Here is a 19,206-nt window from a genome sequence, read left to right as displayed (position 1 = left end):
TCTGACCATACAGAGAGGGGTTTTAACTGACAGTAGCTACAGTTAGTGGTTACTCTGGTGATATGCTGCTCCCTATTTGGAGTATGAATTCAACAAATCACCAATTTGTATGTATTGCACCTTTAATACAGCTCTGAAAATCTGCTCTTGGTGTATAAATGATCAGAAGTTATAAAGAAATGATTTACAAATTTGTTAAAAGTCTCAAAGGACTGTCACGACAAATGTGGGTTCTGGGTTTTGACCTCTAGGTTTAGAGTAGTATTTCGTTTTGCTCGATTTTTGCATTATTGTTAATTTAGCCAATTAATAAAAAGTGTTCATTAATAACAAACAAGACCATCTGCGGCTGTTGTACCATGTATGACTGTAGCAGCCACCACAGCCACAGAGCTCTGGGCCAAAGCACTCCAAACGCCTGAAAAAGTAGCAGTGTGGTCTTTTTCTTGCGGTGACTTTTGAAAAGTGATCTGTCCAGGCATGCATCTAGTTTGGCCTCATTACCACTTTTAATTGTAACAAATCACTGTCCCTCTTTGCATAAGCTGCATTGCTTTATGGCTTATAGTGACGACCTTAGGATAATGTACAATACCTAGATTTTTTTTAATTCCAGACAATGTCGCCTTTCTTTTTTTCATTCACTATGTATGGTAGAAAAGGGAGCTTAGACTTATCCTATTATCCTCATGCATCTTAGTTCAGTAAGGACCGCTAAGTGGCTCAGGGGTTAGCACTGTTGCTCACAGGAAACAAGAAGGTCCCATTGGTCACCAGCTGTATGGTGATTGAAGTTTCGTTTTTTATTTGTGTCTGTGTGGGTTTCCATACCATAAAGACTGTTTGTAAATGTGTCTTTCTGGGTGTAATAGCCAGGGTGTACCCTACCTTCTGCTAATTGTGTCCCTGCTTCAACCCTGAACAGACTAATCATCATGAAAAAATCATTTGGATCTGTTTTTTATTTAGAAAAGGGAAGAGCTGTTATTCTTGATAACGTATGAATATTTTTACTGGACAAAAATTCTTCTTTATTATTATTTTTATACTATGACATACTGTATACACTTCTTTTTTGCCTTTTATCATTTTTGAAAAATACAGTAATTACGGGATTACTGAAAAGGCCTTCTCTTATTTATTAGTTACTTCTGTCTAGTTTTGACACTTGTTATGATTTACTTTTAGTAGCTACTAGAAAATAAAACTATATTTATACCTATGCCTAATGGTGGACTGTATTAGGCATTTTTTTTATACAACATTTTAAAATACAAACTTTTTTGTGACCATTAAAAAAAAAAATCTACATAATTTGTGGGTATAGATCAACAGGTGACCTCTGCTGATACCATAACATATAACATATATCATCTATATCAGGGCATGAATAGACCAGTAAAATGGTAAAAATGCATTTTGAAGTGCCTTACAAGTGATTCAAACAACATGGGATATTAATATTTTATTATATTGTTTATATTTTACTATTATTATTGTTTTTATTGTTATATTGAACTCTCCTTTGGCTGCTGTGATGCACAAATTTCCCCGTTTGTTGGACTAATAAAGGAATTCTGATTCTGATTCTGAAGAAGACAAATGGATTTAGAGACAAATGCTCACCACAGGCAATAAAATGTGGGCGGTTAAAATAATCGAAGAAAAAAGATAAATACAAGCAATAAAAATAAAGATAAATAAAATAAAATACTACACTTAAACTTTTTTTTTTAATGCTAAAAAATAAAATATAATAAAACAATAAACAGCAACAAAAAATAAATAGTTAAGAAAAAATAATAATTGTAAAGCAGGTAAAATGCCATATATATATGCCCTGATATACCTGATATATATATATATAACATATATATCAGGTATATCAGGGCATGAATAGACCAGTAAAATGGTAAAAATGCATTTTGAAGTGCCTTACAAGTGATTCAAACAACATGGGATATTAATATTTTATTATATTGTTTATATTTTACTATTATTATTGTTTTTATTGTTATATTGAACTCTCCTTTGGCTGCTGTGATGCACAAATTTCCCCGTTTGTTGGACTAATAAAGGAATTCTGATTCTGATTCTGAAGAAGACAAATGGATTTAGAGACAAATGCTCACCACAGGCAATAAAATGTGGGCGGTTAAAATAATCGAAGAAAAAAGATAAATACAAGCAATAAAAATAAAGATAAATAAAATAAAATACTACACTTAAACTTTTTTTTTTAATGCTAAAAAATAAAATATAATAAAACAATAAACAGCAACAAAAAATAAATAGTTAAGAAAAAATAATAATTGTAAAGCAGGTAAAATGCCATATATATATGCCCTGATATACCTGATATATATATATATAACATATATATCAGGTATATCAGGGCATGAATAGACCAGTAAAATGGTAAAAATGCATTTTGAAGTGCCTTACAAGTGATTCAAATAACATGGGATATTAATATTTTATTATATTGTTTATATTTTACTATTATTATTGTTTTTATTGTTATATTGAATTCTCCTTTGGCTGCTGTGATGCACAAATTTCCCCGTTTGTTGGACTAATAAAAAAAAAGAAAAAAAGAAAAATACAAGCAATAAAAAATAACGATAAATAAAATAAAATACCACACTTAAACTTTTTTTTTAAATGCTATAAAATAAAATATAATAACAACAATAAACAGCAACAAAAAATAAATAGTTAAGAAAAAATGATAATTGTATAGCAGGTAAAATGCCCCCTGTGTGGGGGCGGGGCGGTGTTTTTGGCCCGCACGGCCCGCCATACCTCGGGCAGGTCCTTACTGTACATTCCTGCTCTACCTTCGTCCTGCTCGTCCCGCCCTGGTGGAGGAGACCAGCACCGCAGCTGCGAGCGGAGTTTCCTGTTGAGTTTCCCTGTCTGAGGGACAGGAACTCCCTGCTCTACTTCTCTCCCCCGCCCATGATAATAACAGCGACCGAGGAAAGATTCCTTCGGCCGACGACAGGAGAAAAAAAAACCCAAAAAACCTTTTTGGATTAAAACTCGTCCAGACGCGGACTTAACTGTCGTCAGAGGGGACCAACGGTCCGGCTGAATGGCGCCGTAGTCCGGCTCGAAACCGCACAAGTTTACCTTGCTAACCAACAAACTCCGGGTGAGTAAAAAAAAAAAAAAAAAACGATTGATCGCGAAGTTGTATTTTCAGCCACGGTGGAGAGAGGGAGAAAAAGAAAAGTTGAGCGGCTTTGCTTCTGGGTGTAGCCTCTCCGCTTCACGCCGCTTCGCTAAAGTTGTTCGTCTAAAAACGCACTTTTTTCAAATGGACTTCTGAGTGATTAGCTTGCGGAGGTGAGCGGCTTGTTTGCAATGTAAAGCCATTTTCCTGGCTCGCAGGCCCGAGCTGTGACTAATCTCAGGCCACGGCACGGAGCAGGGATACAGCCACGACCGCACACTTACATGTTTTACAGGAGTTTTTCCCACATCACATCACAACTTTATACAACTTTATTTCATCTGAATTTATCACTTATTACGAGTTGGAGTCGAGTTATGTGTCCGTAAGGTGTGTTAGCCGCAGTAGTATCTAAAATAAACGTTAAAAAAAAGGCCCAGATTGAACATTATTATCTGTCAGCGAGATTCAATGTCAAACCCAATGTTTGCTTAATCTTATTTATTTACTTTCTTTATTTTCCTTTTTGTTTCTTCCTTTGGGAAAGTGCTGTAAAGCAGGACAGATGTTGTGTTCAGGAACCACACTGTATTCCACACCCTCCTGATGTTGCATTCACTGCCCGGCCAGCCACTCACTCTAAATACCAGTTCAAGTCAGACATTACAAACATTTGAAAATCTGTTCATCGTAAACATTTTTAGCCTGTGTTGTCACCGTGGAAGGAAAAAATATGGCAACTGTTGTGTTCAGTGTCCATGAAACCTGGAAACTTGAGGTCCTACTGCACAATGAGAAGAAGACTGTTTCACTTTATTACACTGCTGCTCTGTTTACAGCAGTCTCCTATCAGCTTTACCTCCGAGGACTTGAAGGATAGAAGGAAGGAGAGAAGGTGATGAGGCATGGAGATATCACAGATGAAACCACATTTGTAATTTTGGTGAAAGTGGTGTAGGTTTGTCTTCCTGTGGTTGGATGCCTTCTTCAACGATGCTCGAGTTATATTGAATATAGTACAGAGGTGAAGCCAATGAAACTGAATTATGGGTTTCTATTTTTGTTCTGTCTTTTTGGCACGTTTGGAGGATCAGTCTTTTTTTAATGTCTCCTAAGTTGTCCGTAATAGACCAGGTAAATGTGGATGTTTTGTAAAATTTAAGTCCTTTTTTTGCCTTATGGAAAATTTCTGAGATTCTTAATGCACTGATAAATGACGTCATGGTATCCTGCCATGCAAGTGTTAAAATGGTGTTTTCACACCTCAATCTAGAGAACTTCCTTCAGAGTGGCACTGTTTTGATGTAACCATGTGAGGTGGCTTCATCGCAACTGTTTTGTGTTTGCCCTCTGAGGAAATGTCGACGTGTTCTGCAAGGTGTAGGCTGTTGCCGTTGCATCTGTTTCTCACTTAAGAGGAATGTTTTGTGTATGGAAGTGTGATCCGCTGGTTAGGTTTGTGATACAGTGTCAAATGTGTCATCTTAGCTTTGTTTAGACGGTTGCATTTGATCATCGAAAGTCAAACTGCACCACGGATTAATGTTCCTGCTGCATACATTAACTACCTTGAAAGGTCAGTCAATACAGATGTCATATTTTCACTCACTCATAGAGGTATCCATTCATGCATATGGTTTTAATCATGTATCCATTGGTTTTAGCTATTTTAGCTGTTTGTACATTACTTTTAGCTAACTATTTCAGCTGTTTATCCATTACTTTAGCTAACTATTTCAGCTGTTTATCCATTACTTTAGCTAACTATTTCAGCTGTTTATCCATTACTTTAGCTAACTATTTCAACATTTTATCCATTACTTTAGCTAACTATTTTAGCTGTTTATCCATTACTTTAGCTAACTATTTCAGCTGTTTATCCATTACTTTAGCTAACTGTTTCAGCTGTTTATCCATTACTTTAGCTAACTATTTCAGCTGTTTATCCATTACTTTTAGCTAACTATTTTAGCTGTTTATCCATCACTTTAGCTAACTATTCTAGTTTCTTTCCTATTTTTCACTTTGTTTGTTTTGTTTAGTTCTTGACACTTCATGTCTCTTGGTTGATGTTTATTATTTCATCATATCCCATGAAGTATCTTGTGTGATTTCAAAAAGTGCTAAGAACCTGAATTATTGCTGGTGTTTTTATTCTGCTGCATGGTAGTGCCAAGGTTACCTACTTGAGGCTGGTTTAAGCTCCTTACTGTGTCATTACGGATGGAGCCCGACAAACACATGGTGTACAACGTAATGTCCAACAACCTGACAGGCTAAATTAACACTTTAAGAGGCATGCCTTTTCTAATTTGTCCCTTGCCTGCCTCTTAGCAGAGGAGACAGCTCAAGATGCTGCAGTCTTAACAGGAACTGGACACGAAAGCAAAAGCCACTGAGGTTCCTTTTTTTTTGATGGTGAACATGTTCTCTCTCCGTAGTTCAAGTTGACCAAGAGGCTCAGCCATAGTTGTAGTCGCTGTAATTACAGCTCAAAGCGACTTCATGTGTTTTTTAAATATATTTCCACATGAACAACTCAAACTATTGAACTAAGTACAGAAATGTATTTTTGTGAAATGCAGAACTGTATTTGCATCCTTTCTCATTTGTTACTTTCAGATCCTTGGAGTCAGCTTAAATGTTCATTGTCAGTCGTTCCCTGTCTTGAAGTAAACCCTGCATCACATGCTCTCATTGTCTGGGATTCACACTTCCCTGTTTTGTGACGAAGACGAGTGAGCTGCAGCCTGACACGCTGCTTGTTTGCAGTCCAGTTTGACAAACTAAAAAAAGACGTTTGGATGAATCATTAATGAGACCAGATCTGAAAACTGCTTTACATAGCACTTCCCATCTGACTTCCTCCTCTATTTTGAAAAACTGTATTTTGCAACTAACCACACCTATTTTTACTCTCGATAACGCTGAATTACTTTTGTTATTACACAGCACAGCCTGTCAGTGGTTGGAGCGTAACATCATTTTTGGATTTGTTGGCTCTGTACTCCCACGCATGTGATCTGAAACAAAACAATGATTATGTAGTTCAGGTGCTGACACTCAGCTCTGATTTGAGGCTCTATATTGGGTGAACAGTGTATGAACTGTACCATATGTCAAATACTCTTTATACTTATAATTCTGGTACTCTGCACCCATTATAGACATAAACATTCTTACATGTCAGCTGCTGCTCGCTGTAGCTGTCATTAGCTAGTTAGCTCAGTTAGCCATGTAGCTAGCAGTTCAGACTGGGAGCTCAGGGACCAGGGGAGTGTTAATGTTTACACCGCTTTTCTTACACATCCACACACATTTTTGATCTGTCAACACCTGTAGGGCTGTGATGCTGTGTTTCAGAGCGTTAGCCTTTGATTTGAAATGAAATCAACTACTCTTTTAGTTTAAGTATTAATCAGTGCCATCACAAGATGCTCAGTGAACCCCCAAGTAAACCTTACAATACCTTACCTTGCAGTTAGTTAAAACATTTTGGTCTGCGGCTCGATTCTGTGATCAAAGAGCAGCTGCCTTTTGTAATGTGATACTGTTGATGGTGGTCACTCCACATACTTTGTAGGAATCCTTGCCGAGTGCCTGTCTGGGCTCGTATCAGCCAATCACCCTGGCCTCCTGTAGGCTTTGCATAATTCACGCATAATTAAAAAATATTTTGATGAAAAAGGGAAGTAAGGCTGTGAAGTCACAGGTCGGTCTCTTGTATTTGATCTATCAGCAGCTCGAAGTCATTGTTTTTGTTTTATTAGCCTTCCTGAGCAGATGAAACAGGAAACGTCTGCTTCTGTCTGTATTAATGAAAATATGTTGCTGCTCTGCTGCTCGACTCCACCGGATAGAAACATTTGAACATCTTTCCATTTTAACTGAAATGAAATGGTGATTGTTAGCATTCAACAGCCACATATCCCATGAGCCAGCAGGGTGGGACTGCCATAACAATTTCCAAACTTAAAGGAGTGATTTCATGGGAAGACATTGCTTTAGTTGTTGAACATTTTCCAAAGACACAAGTGTCACTGTGTGTTATATTAGCCGTTAAAAACGTCAGCATCCTGCAGCAGTCTGCTCGTTATATGCAGCCTCCCCTCTTTGTGCTCTGTGCTGTACTTCCATCTACAGATCAGGAGGTCAGTGACCTCCTCTGACCCCTGGGCCTGAGCTCGCTGTGCCTGCCAGGCTTTTGTGTCGTTGGTCGGTCGCTGTGGATTGTTAATTCTGATTGCAATAGGTTTTTTGATTGTTCGGTGTCAGTGAAGTCAGCAGTCAGCAGCAGCAGCAGCGTGAGAATGCAAAAGCTTACCACACCACTTACTAATACAGTACCAATGCATTTGCATTTGATTTTACGATGTTTATTTCATGTATTATGTTGTTGGTGATGTCGAGGAATGGTAGAATATGATGGCTACACTATCTGCTGTATCGGAAAGAAAGGTTTTGTGTTTTTCAGTGTTTTTCCTGGAACAATGCACAGTTTTTTTTGCATTAAGCTCAAACCTATGGCCAGATGGTGGAAGTGACAAGATGTACAAAGCCATTCTCAGATAGATTGGGTCAGGCTGTTTTCAGAGGCCATGATTCAGCTCTCACCTTTATACTGAGGTTATTTTGGCAGGAAGCGATGCGAAGCCTGTTGGCACAAAGGGAAACCTAGAGCGCTCTGTGGAGCTTCATTGATGGCGACTGTTGAGAGCCAAAGGTCCTCCGCCTGCAGCTGCATCAGCTACTAATTTGTCTGAGAGTTTTAAAATGAAGATTAGTTTGGTTCAGTTTTCTCAGCTCATCCTCTGCAGTGCTGCTGCCTCCAACACAGTCCAGTGAATCCAGCATTTTTTCCCTCCCCCTCCTCCAAAGCAGTTTCTCTCTTACAGCTTTTTACTGTGACTTGTGTTGTCAAACCAAAATGAAGCCACAGAGCCGTAAGTCTGGTGCATCATCTGTTACTGCCTGTGCATAAAGGCGGCCGTGCTTTATTGCATCTGATAAGAGCTGTAAGGTCCAGACAAAAGTTGTAAACACGCTTCCTTTTTTGTCCCTTTCAGCAACATGGCGTCCACAGTGACTTTAGAGGATGCTCTCTCCAACGTGGACCTGCTGGAGGAGCTGCCACTCCCGGACCAGCAGCCATGCATCGAGCCCCTCCCCTCCTCCGTCATGTATCAGGTCGGTGCGGAAGTCCGAGTTCTGCTGTTGTCCAACTGCAGTGTGATAAGTGACACTTTATGCTGTTTCCAGTCAGAGACACAGTTGTTCATACTAACTTAGATCGTTAACATTAGTTAATCATTTTGAAGGCCACTAGTGTGACCACGTTTTTATCAGACTATTTCTGTTGTGGTGGATGAACAAACTGATACCAAATAAAGTGTTGTTCCTCTTCTGAAGAAGTTGAGCACCATGACAACAGAGGTCAAATTAAAGTAAAACTTCCTTCTTCTTCCCCCCATCCAAAACCCCATAAATGGTCAATTAAAGCATAGTAAAAAGTATAGAATAGACCCTAAATAAAATACATTCAGCAGAAATAAACTGTTACAGTTGATCTGCAGTGAAAAACAACACATAAAGCCGTAAACAAAATTAATCACGTGCATCAAAATGATCTTAAGCGGTGCTGAGTTTCTCTTCTGAGAAGATCTTGAGATAAAATCTTGTTTTGAGTGCTACAAAAAATGTTTCTAACAGGAAGACAATGTGTTGCTGGGAGACTGTACAACAGAAATTCATGCTCACTAACAGGCACATGAATGCAACAGTCAGGCAGTACTGTTATTAAAGAACATATATATGAAAGTTTATATCAAATTTCATGTCTGTCATAACATAATATTTTGTGAAGTCATAATAAAGTGCTTGTTCAATATGTAGTGTTCATGATGTTTTTGCCTGTTACATGTATGACACCTGTACTCGTGTCATTAGTGTTGTAATCATCATTTTTCATCTGTCCACAGCCAAACTTCAACACCAACTTTGAGGACAGAAATGCATTCGTCACCGGCATCGCCAGATACATCGAGCAGGCCACCGTCCACTCCAGCATGGTACAGTAGGAGGCTCACATTTCAGTGGGAAAACACGTCTTAGCGATTCATTTTTATAGTGTCAGTCCTCTCTCACCTCACTAATGACTTGGCAGGGAAAAATGAATTCAGCACAAATTGGGTCAAAGGCTTGCTGTGAACCGGATCTGGTAAGGGGACTCGCCCGTCTCACCAGAGCATTTGGTATTGTCTAGCAGGCAGCTCCTAGGATCCAGGCCCAGGAGCAAATGGCCCGGGGACAAACGGATGCTTTGGACCATCTCCTAACAGGAATAGTAGGGCTTTGTGTCTAATTAGTGAGGGATAATTGCCTAGGGTCTGAATCAAACAGCACTTTGTGTGGAGGGAGGGTTAGTGCACCTCCCCTCCACCCACTGGGGATAAAAGACTTAGAAAAGAGGCAGTGGTGCGTGTACGTCGTAGTCCTTACGTATCGTATGTGTGTTGTTCCGTGTCTTGATTTAGCTTGTATAACATGAGTGTAGTTTTTTTTTTTTAATGAAGATGACATGAGATTTATTTATCAATGTGACTGATTGGTTGTGTTTGAATCAGAATGAGATGCTGGAGGAGGGGCAGGGGTATGCCATCATGCTCTACACCTGGAGGAGCTGCTCACGTGCTATACCACAGGTAACCACTGTGCTTCTGCTCACACTGTGTGTCCATATCATCACTTTATGAAAATCATCTCCAGCTTCTAAGATTTGAGGATATGAAGACAATCTTTGAGGGTTTTCACATTTGGCATTGACATCCATCTTGACATTGTTTAAGCAGACTGTGCAGTCATGTGTTCGGGGCCACACTGAAGGACCAATATCCCCGGGCTTCCTGACAAATCATGTGATTTTAAGAGTTGTTGCGTGAGGAGAAACTTAACAACTTGTAAATTTGGCATTAAATACAAAACAAGATGTTTCTTCTCTTGTAAAAAGTGTTATTTATTTAATGTTACAACACGCTGTACCAGCCTGTCATGTCTAAAGTGCGCCCTGTCTGCTTCTGCTAATAAGAATAAGACTTCTTTGTTGTCTGAGGAGAAAGTCCACAGACTCCCTTAAAAAAGTGCTCTATTTTGAGACTTGTTGCGTTTGGAGGAATTTTATAAACTGAAACGCTGTCAACAACAAATTCATAACTAGTTGGGCTTACTTGTTAATTTGGCTAATGTTGTACATGAAGATATTTCTTTCTTTTGGTATAAAACGTTGTTTCCGTTTGTTTCGCTGATGTAACGTTAGATGTATTTTGCATATAAAGCGGGGAAGTGAGATCCGATCACAAGAGGGCACTTGAGACGCACGTTGAGACATATTTGACGGGCTAAAAGCTGTCAACTTGTGATTGGATCACTCAACATGTATGTTTATACCAGATGTGAACGGCCTCTTTGTCATATTTCACTGCAAGTTCGATATCTTTTGGTGTTGGACTGTTGATCTCTGACTTTCTGTCATATTAAAGATGAAACAGTTAATCCAGAAAATTATCTCCATAATAATCAATAGTGAAATGAATTGTTAGGTGCAACCCTAATGTTATATAATAATATCCCAGAAGCTCCAGAGGTTTTTCTTTTCCTCAATATTGTTTCTCTTTTAGGTGAAATGCAACGAACAACCCAACAGAGTGGAGATCTATGAGAAGACAGTGGAGGTCCTGGAGCCCGAAGTCACCAAGCTGATGAATTTCATGTACTTCCAGGTAATTTACAATCTACATTCAGCTTGGACTGTCCGCTACATGTAGGCTGGTCAAGAAAAGTCACAAAAACCTGCTCATTTCTCTCCTCTTTCTCTCTTCCAGCGTACAGCGATCGACCGTTTCTGCGGGGAAGTCCGTCGCCTGTGTCACACCGAGCGCAGGAAAGACTTTGTCTCCGAGGCGTACCTGCTCACCCTCGGGAAGTTCATCAACATGTTCGCCGTGCTGGACGAGCTCAAGAACATGAAGTGCAGCGTCAAGAACGACCACTCTGCCTACAAAAGGTATTCAGGAACTTATTTTTTAAAGTTACAGCCTATTGCATGTATTCACACAGTTGAATATGATAACAGACACTAGATGGCAGCATCACTCAGCACCCATGACTGTGTGTTCTTTAACAGCATGTGTTGGACCAGAGGTGTCCACAGTGTGGCATCCCAAACCTTTGACTTCTGTTGTATTTAGTTCAGGTTTAAACACAGAGAGAGTTTTAAATATCGGTCTTATCTTCATCTAAGTTTTGGACTTACTACTATAATTCTTATAATTTAAGGGATGTCAGCGTGAAGTGTAATGTTGCCTCGGATTCTGTGAGATGAGTTTCTTTTAAGCCTGTATTTATTTACATTTTGGCAAATCTGCACCATAAAGGATGCCGAATTAGCTATTAGCAGTTCCCGTTAGCAGTGTCCCATGGATGTACAGACAACCGTCACTGGATTACTTTGTTACTAAAGAAATCCTAAAAACATGATAATTCTTAGGCTAGTTCTGCACTTATAGGGAGCTCCTTCTTTCTATGATTTCAAAGCTGTTATTTGCAACGGACAAATTCACGCTGGATCTAAAAATATCTTATCACATCTGCGTGTTTAGATTTGTTTGAGTCATGATGCCTCACGTCTTTCGCTCGGTGCCTCTCCATCCCCAATGGGGAGGTTCGCTTCACAGTTCTGCTTAGTTTGGCTTGGTGTTAACTTTTTAATTAAAATCTGTTTCTTGCCCTTGCCCAGAGCTGCTCAGTTCCTCAGAAAAATGTCTGAGCCGTCATCCATCCAGGAGTCTCAGAATTTGTCCATGTTCCTGGCGAACCACAACAAAATCACACAGGTTGGTCAGCATCATATTGTTACTTCGACATTATTAGGATTTGATAATTTTGACTTAAAAAGGCTCAACAGCTGTGTTGCTGTTGGTTTGTTGAGCTTATCTAAAGGTTCTCAGGCAGGTCTGGAACATAATGCAAAAATACACAGCCTTCCAAGGTGTAAAATGTCCATAACTGTTTTTATGATAATGTCACTGTAGGCCCACTGTTGGCAATTTTGTCAGGAATAATGCAAAAGCCACAGAGTGATGTGCTTCAGTTGTCTTGCTTTGTTATGATCAGAATGTAAATGACAAGTCTGACAAGTCTGAGGCGAATCAAGGCCAAGAAAACACAGAGAATATTGAAATGAGGAAAGCGTCTCAAGTAAATGAACTGCCTCAGTAAGAGCACTGTAATTTAATATTCAATCATCTGTTCTGTACTCTCTGTCAGTCTTTGCAGCAGCAGCTGGAAGTGATTAATGGATATGAGGAACTGCTGGCGGACATCGTCAACCTGTGTGTGGATTACTACGAGAACAAGATGTACCTGACTCCCAGCGAGAAGCACATGCTGCTCAAAGTAAGTAAAGCCCTGCACCTGCAGCTGTCGATTGGTAAACAATTGACTTTGTGATCCCGTCATTGGAAACAATTTACTGGAGCATTGTTGATGGTAATGGACATCCTGTATGTAACCACTTTATAGGTAATGGGCTTCGGCTTGTACCTCATGGACGGAAACAGCAGCAACATCTACAAACTAGACGCCAAGAAGAGAATCAACCTGACCAAGATTGACAAGTTTTTCAAGGTGTGTACATGTGGTAAATATGGACACATGAACGTATTTTGTTTTAGTTGTATTTTAATTCACCACACAAGAGCACATTACAGTTTAAAATCCCAACCCTATAGGGAATACAATAGCCTTGATTATAATAGCTGCTGAGTTATATGAATCATTGTATCCACCAGGGTCGACCTAATGTATGGAGGCCATGAATCAACGAGTGGATCAATAAGATCAGACAGAAAAACAAACAAATGGCCAAGAGAACCTCTTTTAGTTAATATGTGTTAATAATTAATTAATTAATTAAAAATATGGTTGTAACTATTATGTTCATTATCAATTTAAATAGTGAAAAGCATCCGATACCATTTCCTTTTGTCAAAGGTGACAAATGAATTGCACGCTATCCTTAATGCTTGATTTGTAGCGGTGTGCTCTTTTAATAATAATAAAAGAAAATGTTATGTTGCCCAAGAGAAAATAAATATTCTTGACAAGCTTTTACATGTTGTGAATGAGGATTGTCGTTTATATTTTTCAGGATTTTCATTTGGACCATCTGTCCATCAGCACTTCGTCCACTATAAACCATTTTTTTTAATGAGTTGTTTGCACCGTTCTTTTAATTTATTTTGCCTTTTTAATGAGACGGCCATTTTGTTCTGAGCTCCCACTGTTTGATGTGATTGTAATGCAAATCTATGTTGTTGGTGTTCACAGCAACTCCAGGTGGTCCCTCTGTTTGGTGACATGCAGATTGAGTTGTCTCGTTACATCAAGACCAGTGCCCACTTTGAAGAGAACAAATCCAGGTGAGAGGAAATCTCACACTGAATGATCAGGATGTGTCACCGAAAGATAAAATATGCAACTGATGATTAAGAATGATATGAAAGATGTCATACAAGGATGAAGGTGGTGTTCGGTGTTGTTAAACGATCATTTCATTAGCCTGTTAATAATTCTCTGTTGTTGGAGCATTTGGATGTGGAGCTGCAGTATAACCTGTATTGATAATATATTGATTTAGTAATAATAAGTCATGATTTCGTCATGATTATCTTCTCATATAATCTTCTTATCTCATCATGATGTTAAAAGCTTAAGCAATAAGGTTTTCCAATAATTCGATTAATTAGTAATTCTACATCATGCCAAGCTAGAGAACACGTTTAATATTATACTTGTTTATAGAAAATAACCAGCCTTTTTCTGTAAATATTATTTTTCTGATCTTAAAGGTGAACTATGTAACTTTTTTTAGCAACAGTGTTTGTTATTCTTTACACAAGCCTTTGCTCTAATGTTTACAAATAAAAATGTAAACATATGGCTTTAAAATACCAAAAAATAAAAATAAAAACTGCATAGTGCATCTTTAGAGGCTCAATTACAGTTAAATGATACAATTTCTGTCTGTTGTACCTCAGTGAAAGCTTGTTCCTGCCTGACCATCACATCCTCACAGCTGAAAAGGTTTACCTTGAGATGCCGTTGATGTTTCCTTTTTATTTTTCAAGGCAGTTCTCATTCAGTGTGACTGTAAAACAGAAAGAAAGTATAATCATCTTATGTTTTTCTTTTGTTTAAAACCACTTTACACCTCAAGAAATCAGGCTAATGAGGATTTTGTCTTTAATATTATCAACAATTCCCCTGAAGAGTCTAAAACTAACAATGAATTTATCTTACTAACAAGTACTGTCCGTGTAGCCACTGTGATATCAAACACATGTCACCCTCATGGCATCGTGTCTCGCCTTATCTTGCATTTAAATTGTGTTCTGCTCAGTCTTCTTCTGCTCCATTATCCCCCGTGTGGTTTTCTTCCTGTCAGTGTTGACATGCCTTTTTTTTTAATAAGGAATATATCTCTGTGTTCCTCACTCTGTCTCTTACCCCCGTAGGTGGACTTGCACATCTATATCCAGCAGCCCTCAGTACAACATCTGCGAGCAGATGATTCAGATCCGCGAGGATCACATGCGCTTCATCTCTGAGCTGGCTCGCTATAGCAACAGTGAGGTTAGTATGGAATTCCATAGGGAGACACCCAGGTATGGCTTAGGTGGAGGTTGTTTCATCAGAGAGGTGTTAGATTGTCTTTGAAGGGTGGCTGAGAAGACTCTATGCATACTATTACCTCAGACATGAGCCTATTAAAAAACATCCACCACCTGGCTGTTTTGACAATCTTCTTTACAAGTAGGCCTTAAGAGCTCTTTCGTATGTAAGGGGACATGTGAGCTCTCAGTGGTGATGTAACGAGCTTTTCACCAGATGTCTTGCCCCAGTGGATTTTCAGGATACACAACCCAGAGTGACTCAGATGCAAGTTTAACTGACTGACTTCTGGATCAGAATTGTTGATGCAGAAATGTCTTGATTGAGAAAGGAAAGGATAAAAGGATGCCATCATTAAAATCTCTGACGTTTCATTAAGTCACTGAACAATTTGCCCCTTCATAGCATTTTTTGCAAATTCTCCCCACTAACTTTTACGGAGTAAGTCAGCATTTTACAATACGATATGATACGATGCGATAGGTTGGCCAATATCCTCTGAGCCTGCCTGAGAACAGACTGTTCATATATGGACTGAAGGGGCTGGTGTTCATTCCTCACCATCACCTTCATGGCCAAATCATCCACATGAACCTTCCAGCTTAAACTGTTGTCCAAATAAGCGCTGAGGTTCTTGTACGAGCAGACCTGATTAACGTGTGTGTCATGTATGACCACAGGGGCCATGATCCCCCACTGATCTAGGGTCCAGAACCATTTCCTTAGTTTTGGCAACATTCAAAGTGAGATTGTTGTCGTCACAACACTGTGCAAACTTTCCTATTTCAGAGAAATAGGCTGATGGGCTTATGTCTTTGTGCAGTAGTCTGAGGATAGCGGTGTCGTACTCGTTCCCAGGGTCTTCTCAGTGCTTGACAATGAGGTGGGTGATGCTGTTAATGGCATCATCAGTGCCCCTCCCTTGCCTATAAGCAAACTGGTATGGGTCAAGTGCTGAGCTGACCTCTGCCTTGAGCCAAACAACATGTATTTTTCAAAGCTCTTCATAACAATCAAAGTCAGGGTCAAAGGTCTAAAATCACTGTTGTCAGTTGGACACAGTTTCTTAGCTATTTGGACTATAATAGATTTTTTCTTGAGGGCAGGAAGAATAAAAATGGGGCACCAAGCTGGGGTTAGCTCTTCTGCACATGCCTTGGGAGCAGGTCAGAGATGCCATCTGGGCCAGTGGATTTTTTACTACATGCATGTTTGAAAACAGTCTGTGTCTAAAAGTATGTTTATTTATGTCCGTGTAGGTGGTGACCGGATCAGGGCGTCAGGAGGCCCAAAAGACTGATTCAGAGTACAGGAAGCTGTTCGACTTGGCCCTGCAGGGCATGCAGCTGCTCTCCCAGTGGAGCGCTCACGTCATGGAAGTGGTGAGGAGGCACAAACTGTTCAAAGACATAGTTGAGATCGTATTGATGACTTTCTATTTCTTGTGTAAATTATTGTAAATATTAAATAAATTAATGAAAACACAATAATCCCTGATTTATATATCATCTTATGTATTATTTGGTTACATCTTTTAAAAACTTTCCTCACAGTACTCCTGGAAACTGGTTCATCCAACTGACAAATACTCCAACAAGGAGTGTCCTGACAACGCTGAGGAGTACGAGAGAGCCACTAGATACAACTACACTAGCGAGGAGAAATTTGCCCTTGTGGAGGTCAGTTATGTCTTCATCACACACTTGTATGTTGTTCAGTCTACTAGTAATCTTGTCACTGATGTAAATGTTGTGCTTTTGGCAGGTGATGGCAATGATAAAGGGACTACAGGTGCTGATGGGACGCATGGAGAGTGTGTTCAATCACGCCATACGCCACACCATCTACTCGGCTCTGCAGGACTTTGCTCAAGTCACCCTGCGTGACCCCCTACGACAGGCAATCAAGAAGAAGAAGAATGTCGTCCAGAGGTATGGATCAGTGGAAGTGACTAAAGTAATCGTATCTCAGGTGCAAAAACACACAACATTCAGACTTATGTTGTAGCATTAACACAGTAATACCACCCATAGTTGCATATATCTCAGCATTTGTTGGCCAAAGCGGGCAGTGTTTTTTGAGGGTAGTAAACCCTTCTACCTACTGTATGCCTGCTTCCTAGAAACAAACAGCAGCTAAAGTTAGCAACCAGCTGGTGAACACAGTGGAGCTTATCCCAGCTGAAGCAGCCAGCTATTTACCCTGGAGAGCAAAGCAGAGCTTAAAGGAGAGTGAATGTTGAACTTACATTTGTCAAGTGGACAGAAACACAACGTCTAGTCATGCCAATGTTTGCTAACACATTCACCTTTAACTTAAAAGGTAATATGTCTCGCTTCGGACATTTCAGTTATTGCTGGTTTAATTGAGAAATGATTTAACATTTTCTCTTTTACGGCTGTTGCCATGAACAAAATCTGAACTATAAAATACTGCTTTTTTCATAACCACACATAATCATGTTTCTATCTGAAGTTTGGTCATTTTGGATGTGATGGTGAATCTGTTTTCCTGCTGATGTCCTTGATACTTCAATAAACTCCTGTGCAGCAACTCCCTGCACAGAAAATGTCTTTAAGATACAATAAGTTAAGGTCTACTGATTTGCGTGGATCCTCCAGCAAATTTGTCAGAGCAACAATATTTTATACTTTATCACATTCGTAATTCACGTGGGAAGCTGTAGCAGCTGCAGTGTGTGAAAAGTCATTACATTTTTGAATTGTCCTCTCACTGCAGCGTCCTCCAGGCCATCCGGAAGACGGTGTGTGACTGGGAGACCGGCCGGGAGCCCCACAACGACCCTGCCCTCCGCGGAGAAAAAGATCCCAAGGGTGGCTTTGATATCAAGGTTCCTCGCCGTGCAGTGGGGCCCTCCACTACACAGGTCTGGCCTCCATTCTTCACCACACCTCGCTTTAACGTTTCCCTCTTGTTATCCTTTTCCCACACCTCCACACACTGTGACCCAGGCTGCTGCAATTCCACATTAATCAGGCTCGTGCAGCTCAAGCAGCCTCTGTAGCACTTGAGATTTCAGCTCAGGTCTGCAGCATGTCATGTTAAAGATGAATCACTCATCACTGGATAATATGAGCCCAGACGATCTCAGGCAGGGCTGCTCTGCCTCATAAACCAGCCTGTTCTGTATTCTGCATTGTTCTCTCTCCACTTCATGTCTGAATGAATGTTAATGAGCCTCACTTCTCATGTAAATCCATCCAGTGCTGAATAGTAATCATCTGTGCAATTATGTTATGTTATTTTGTAGTAGCATCCCTTATGTTACATAAACCACACAGATTTAGCAGCTTAGAGCTCAGTTCCAAGAACTAATCTGTTTTCCAGGTGCAGCACTGCAAAGCTCAGCTAAACTGTCACCTTCTGTGTTTATCTACCCGGGATCAACAGATTTGAACTCTAGTGTTTTGAGTCATAAAAGATGGAGATGAATATGGCTCCACTGCATTGAGTGTATTTGTGTGCTAACCAAAAGGAAAATGCACTGCAGCCTCCAGACTAATGCTGTGGTTGAAAGACCAGAAATAATCAAGAGGACATTTTTTCGTACACTTTCTTTTTAATGAGGTACTACTCTGTGACACGTATGAGGCACCACAGAGAAAAGAGCTTTTCTACAAGCCTCACACATATAATGAGATCAGGATACTAGTATCTTGAAATGATACGCAGTGTTTGAGGGAGATGTAGCTCGTAAAACCACCAGGGTGCCAATGCTAATAAGATTGCACTTGCAATGATTCCACTTCTTTTTTTTTTCTTCAGTGAATCCTCTACAATGTTTTTTCTGCTCTGCTACTTGTCTTTCATATGCAGCTCTACATGGTGAGGACCATGCTGGAGTCTCTGATCGCGGACAAAAGCGGCTCTAAGAAGACTCTGCGCAGCAGTCTGGAAGGCCCCACCATCATGGACATTGAGAAGTTTCACCGGGAGTCCTTCTTTTACACTCACCTGCTGAACTTCAGTGGTAAGAGAAAAAAGATTAGTGTGACCCTGAAGCTGTGCAACTGCAGCAAACTGCTCTAATAAAAAAAAACTGTTTTGTCCTCTCCCTTTTCACAGAGACCTTGCAGCAGTGTTGTGATCTTTCCCAGCTCTGGTTCAGGGAGTTCTTCCTTGAGCTCACAATGGGCCGCAGGATCCAGTTCCCCATCGAAATGTCCATGCCCTGGATCCTCACCGACCACATCCTGGAGACAAAGGAAGCATCCATGATGGAGTAAGGAGAGCAAAAACTAAATTTGTTTCCTGTGATAAAGATCATTGTGGTGAAACAG

General features: G+C 39.9%; 1 protein-coding gene across 1 annotated transcript in view; it reads left to right on the top strand.

The window, feature by feature from the left end:
- Nucleotides 1-2,820: 2,820 nt before the first annotated feature.
- cyfip1 (cytoplasmic FMR1 interacting protein 1) overlaps nt 2,821-19,206 on the top strand; it is a 29,117-nt gene continuing 12,731 nt past the window's right edge. The window contains exons 1-17 of the mRNA XM_073475779.1: nt 2,821-3,157; nt 8,245-8,365; nt 9,157-9,246; nt 9,802-9,879; nt 10,852-10,953; nt 11,056-11,237; nt 11,970-12,066; nt 12,500-12,628; nt 12,755-12,859; nt 13,562-13,653; nt 14,749-14,866; nt 16,165-16,287; nt 16,459-16,584; nt 16,670-16,836; nt 17,645-17,792; nt 18,743-18,896; nt 18,992-19,148. Of these exons, the coding sequence (XP_073331880.1) occupies nt 8,249-8,365; nt 9,157-9,246; nt 9,802-9,879; nt 10,852-10,953; nt 11,056-11,237; nt 11,970-12,066; nt 12,500-12,628; nt 12,755-12,859; nt 13,562-13,653; nt 14,749-14,866; nt 16,165-16,287; nt 16,459-16,584; nt 16,670-16,836; nt 17,645-17,792; nt 18,743-18,896; nt 18,992-19,148 (1,985 nt within the window). The 5' untranslated portion in view covers nt 2,821-3,157; nt 8,245-8,248. The remainder of the gene's footprint in view (nt 3,158-8,244; nt 8,366-9,156; nt 9,247-9,801; nt 9,880-10,851; nt 10,954-11,055; nt 11,238-11,969; nt 12,067-12,499; nt 12,629-12,754; nt 12,860-13,561; nt 13,654-14,748; nt 14,867-16,164; nt 16,288-16,458; nt 16,585-16,669; nt 16,837-17,644; nt 17,793-18,742; nt 18,897-18,991; nt 19,149-19,206) is intronic.

Source organism: Pagrus major, chromosome 11 (assembly GCF_040436345.1).
Source record: "Pagrus major chromosome 11, Pma_NU_1.0".
Classification (NCBI taxonomy): Eukaryota; Metazoa; Chordata; class Actinopteri; order Spariformes; family Sparidae; genus Pagrus; species Pagrus major.
The sequence above is the reverse complement of the archived record's forward strand: the minus strand, read 5'-3'. Positions and strand labels throughout refer to the sequence as shown.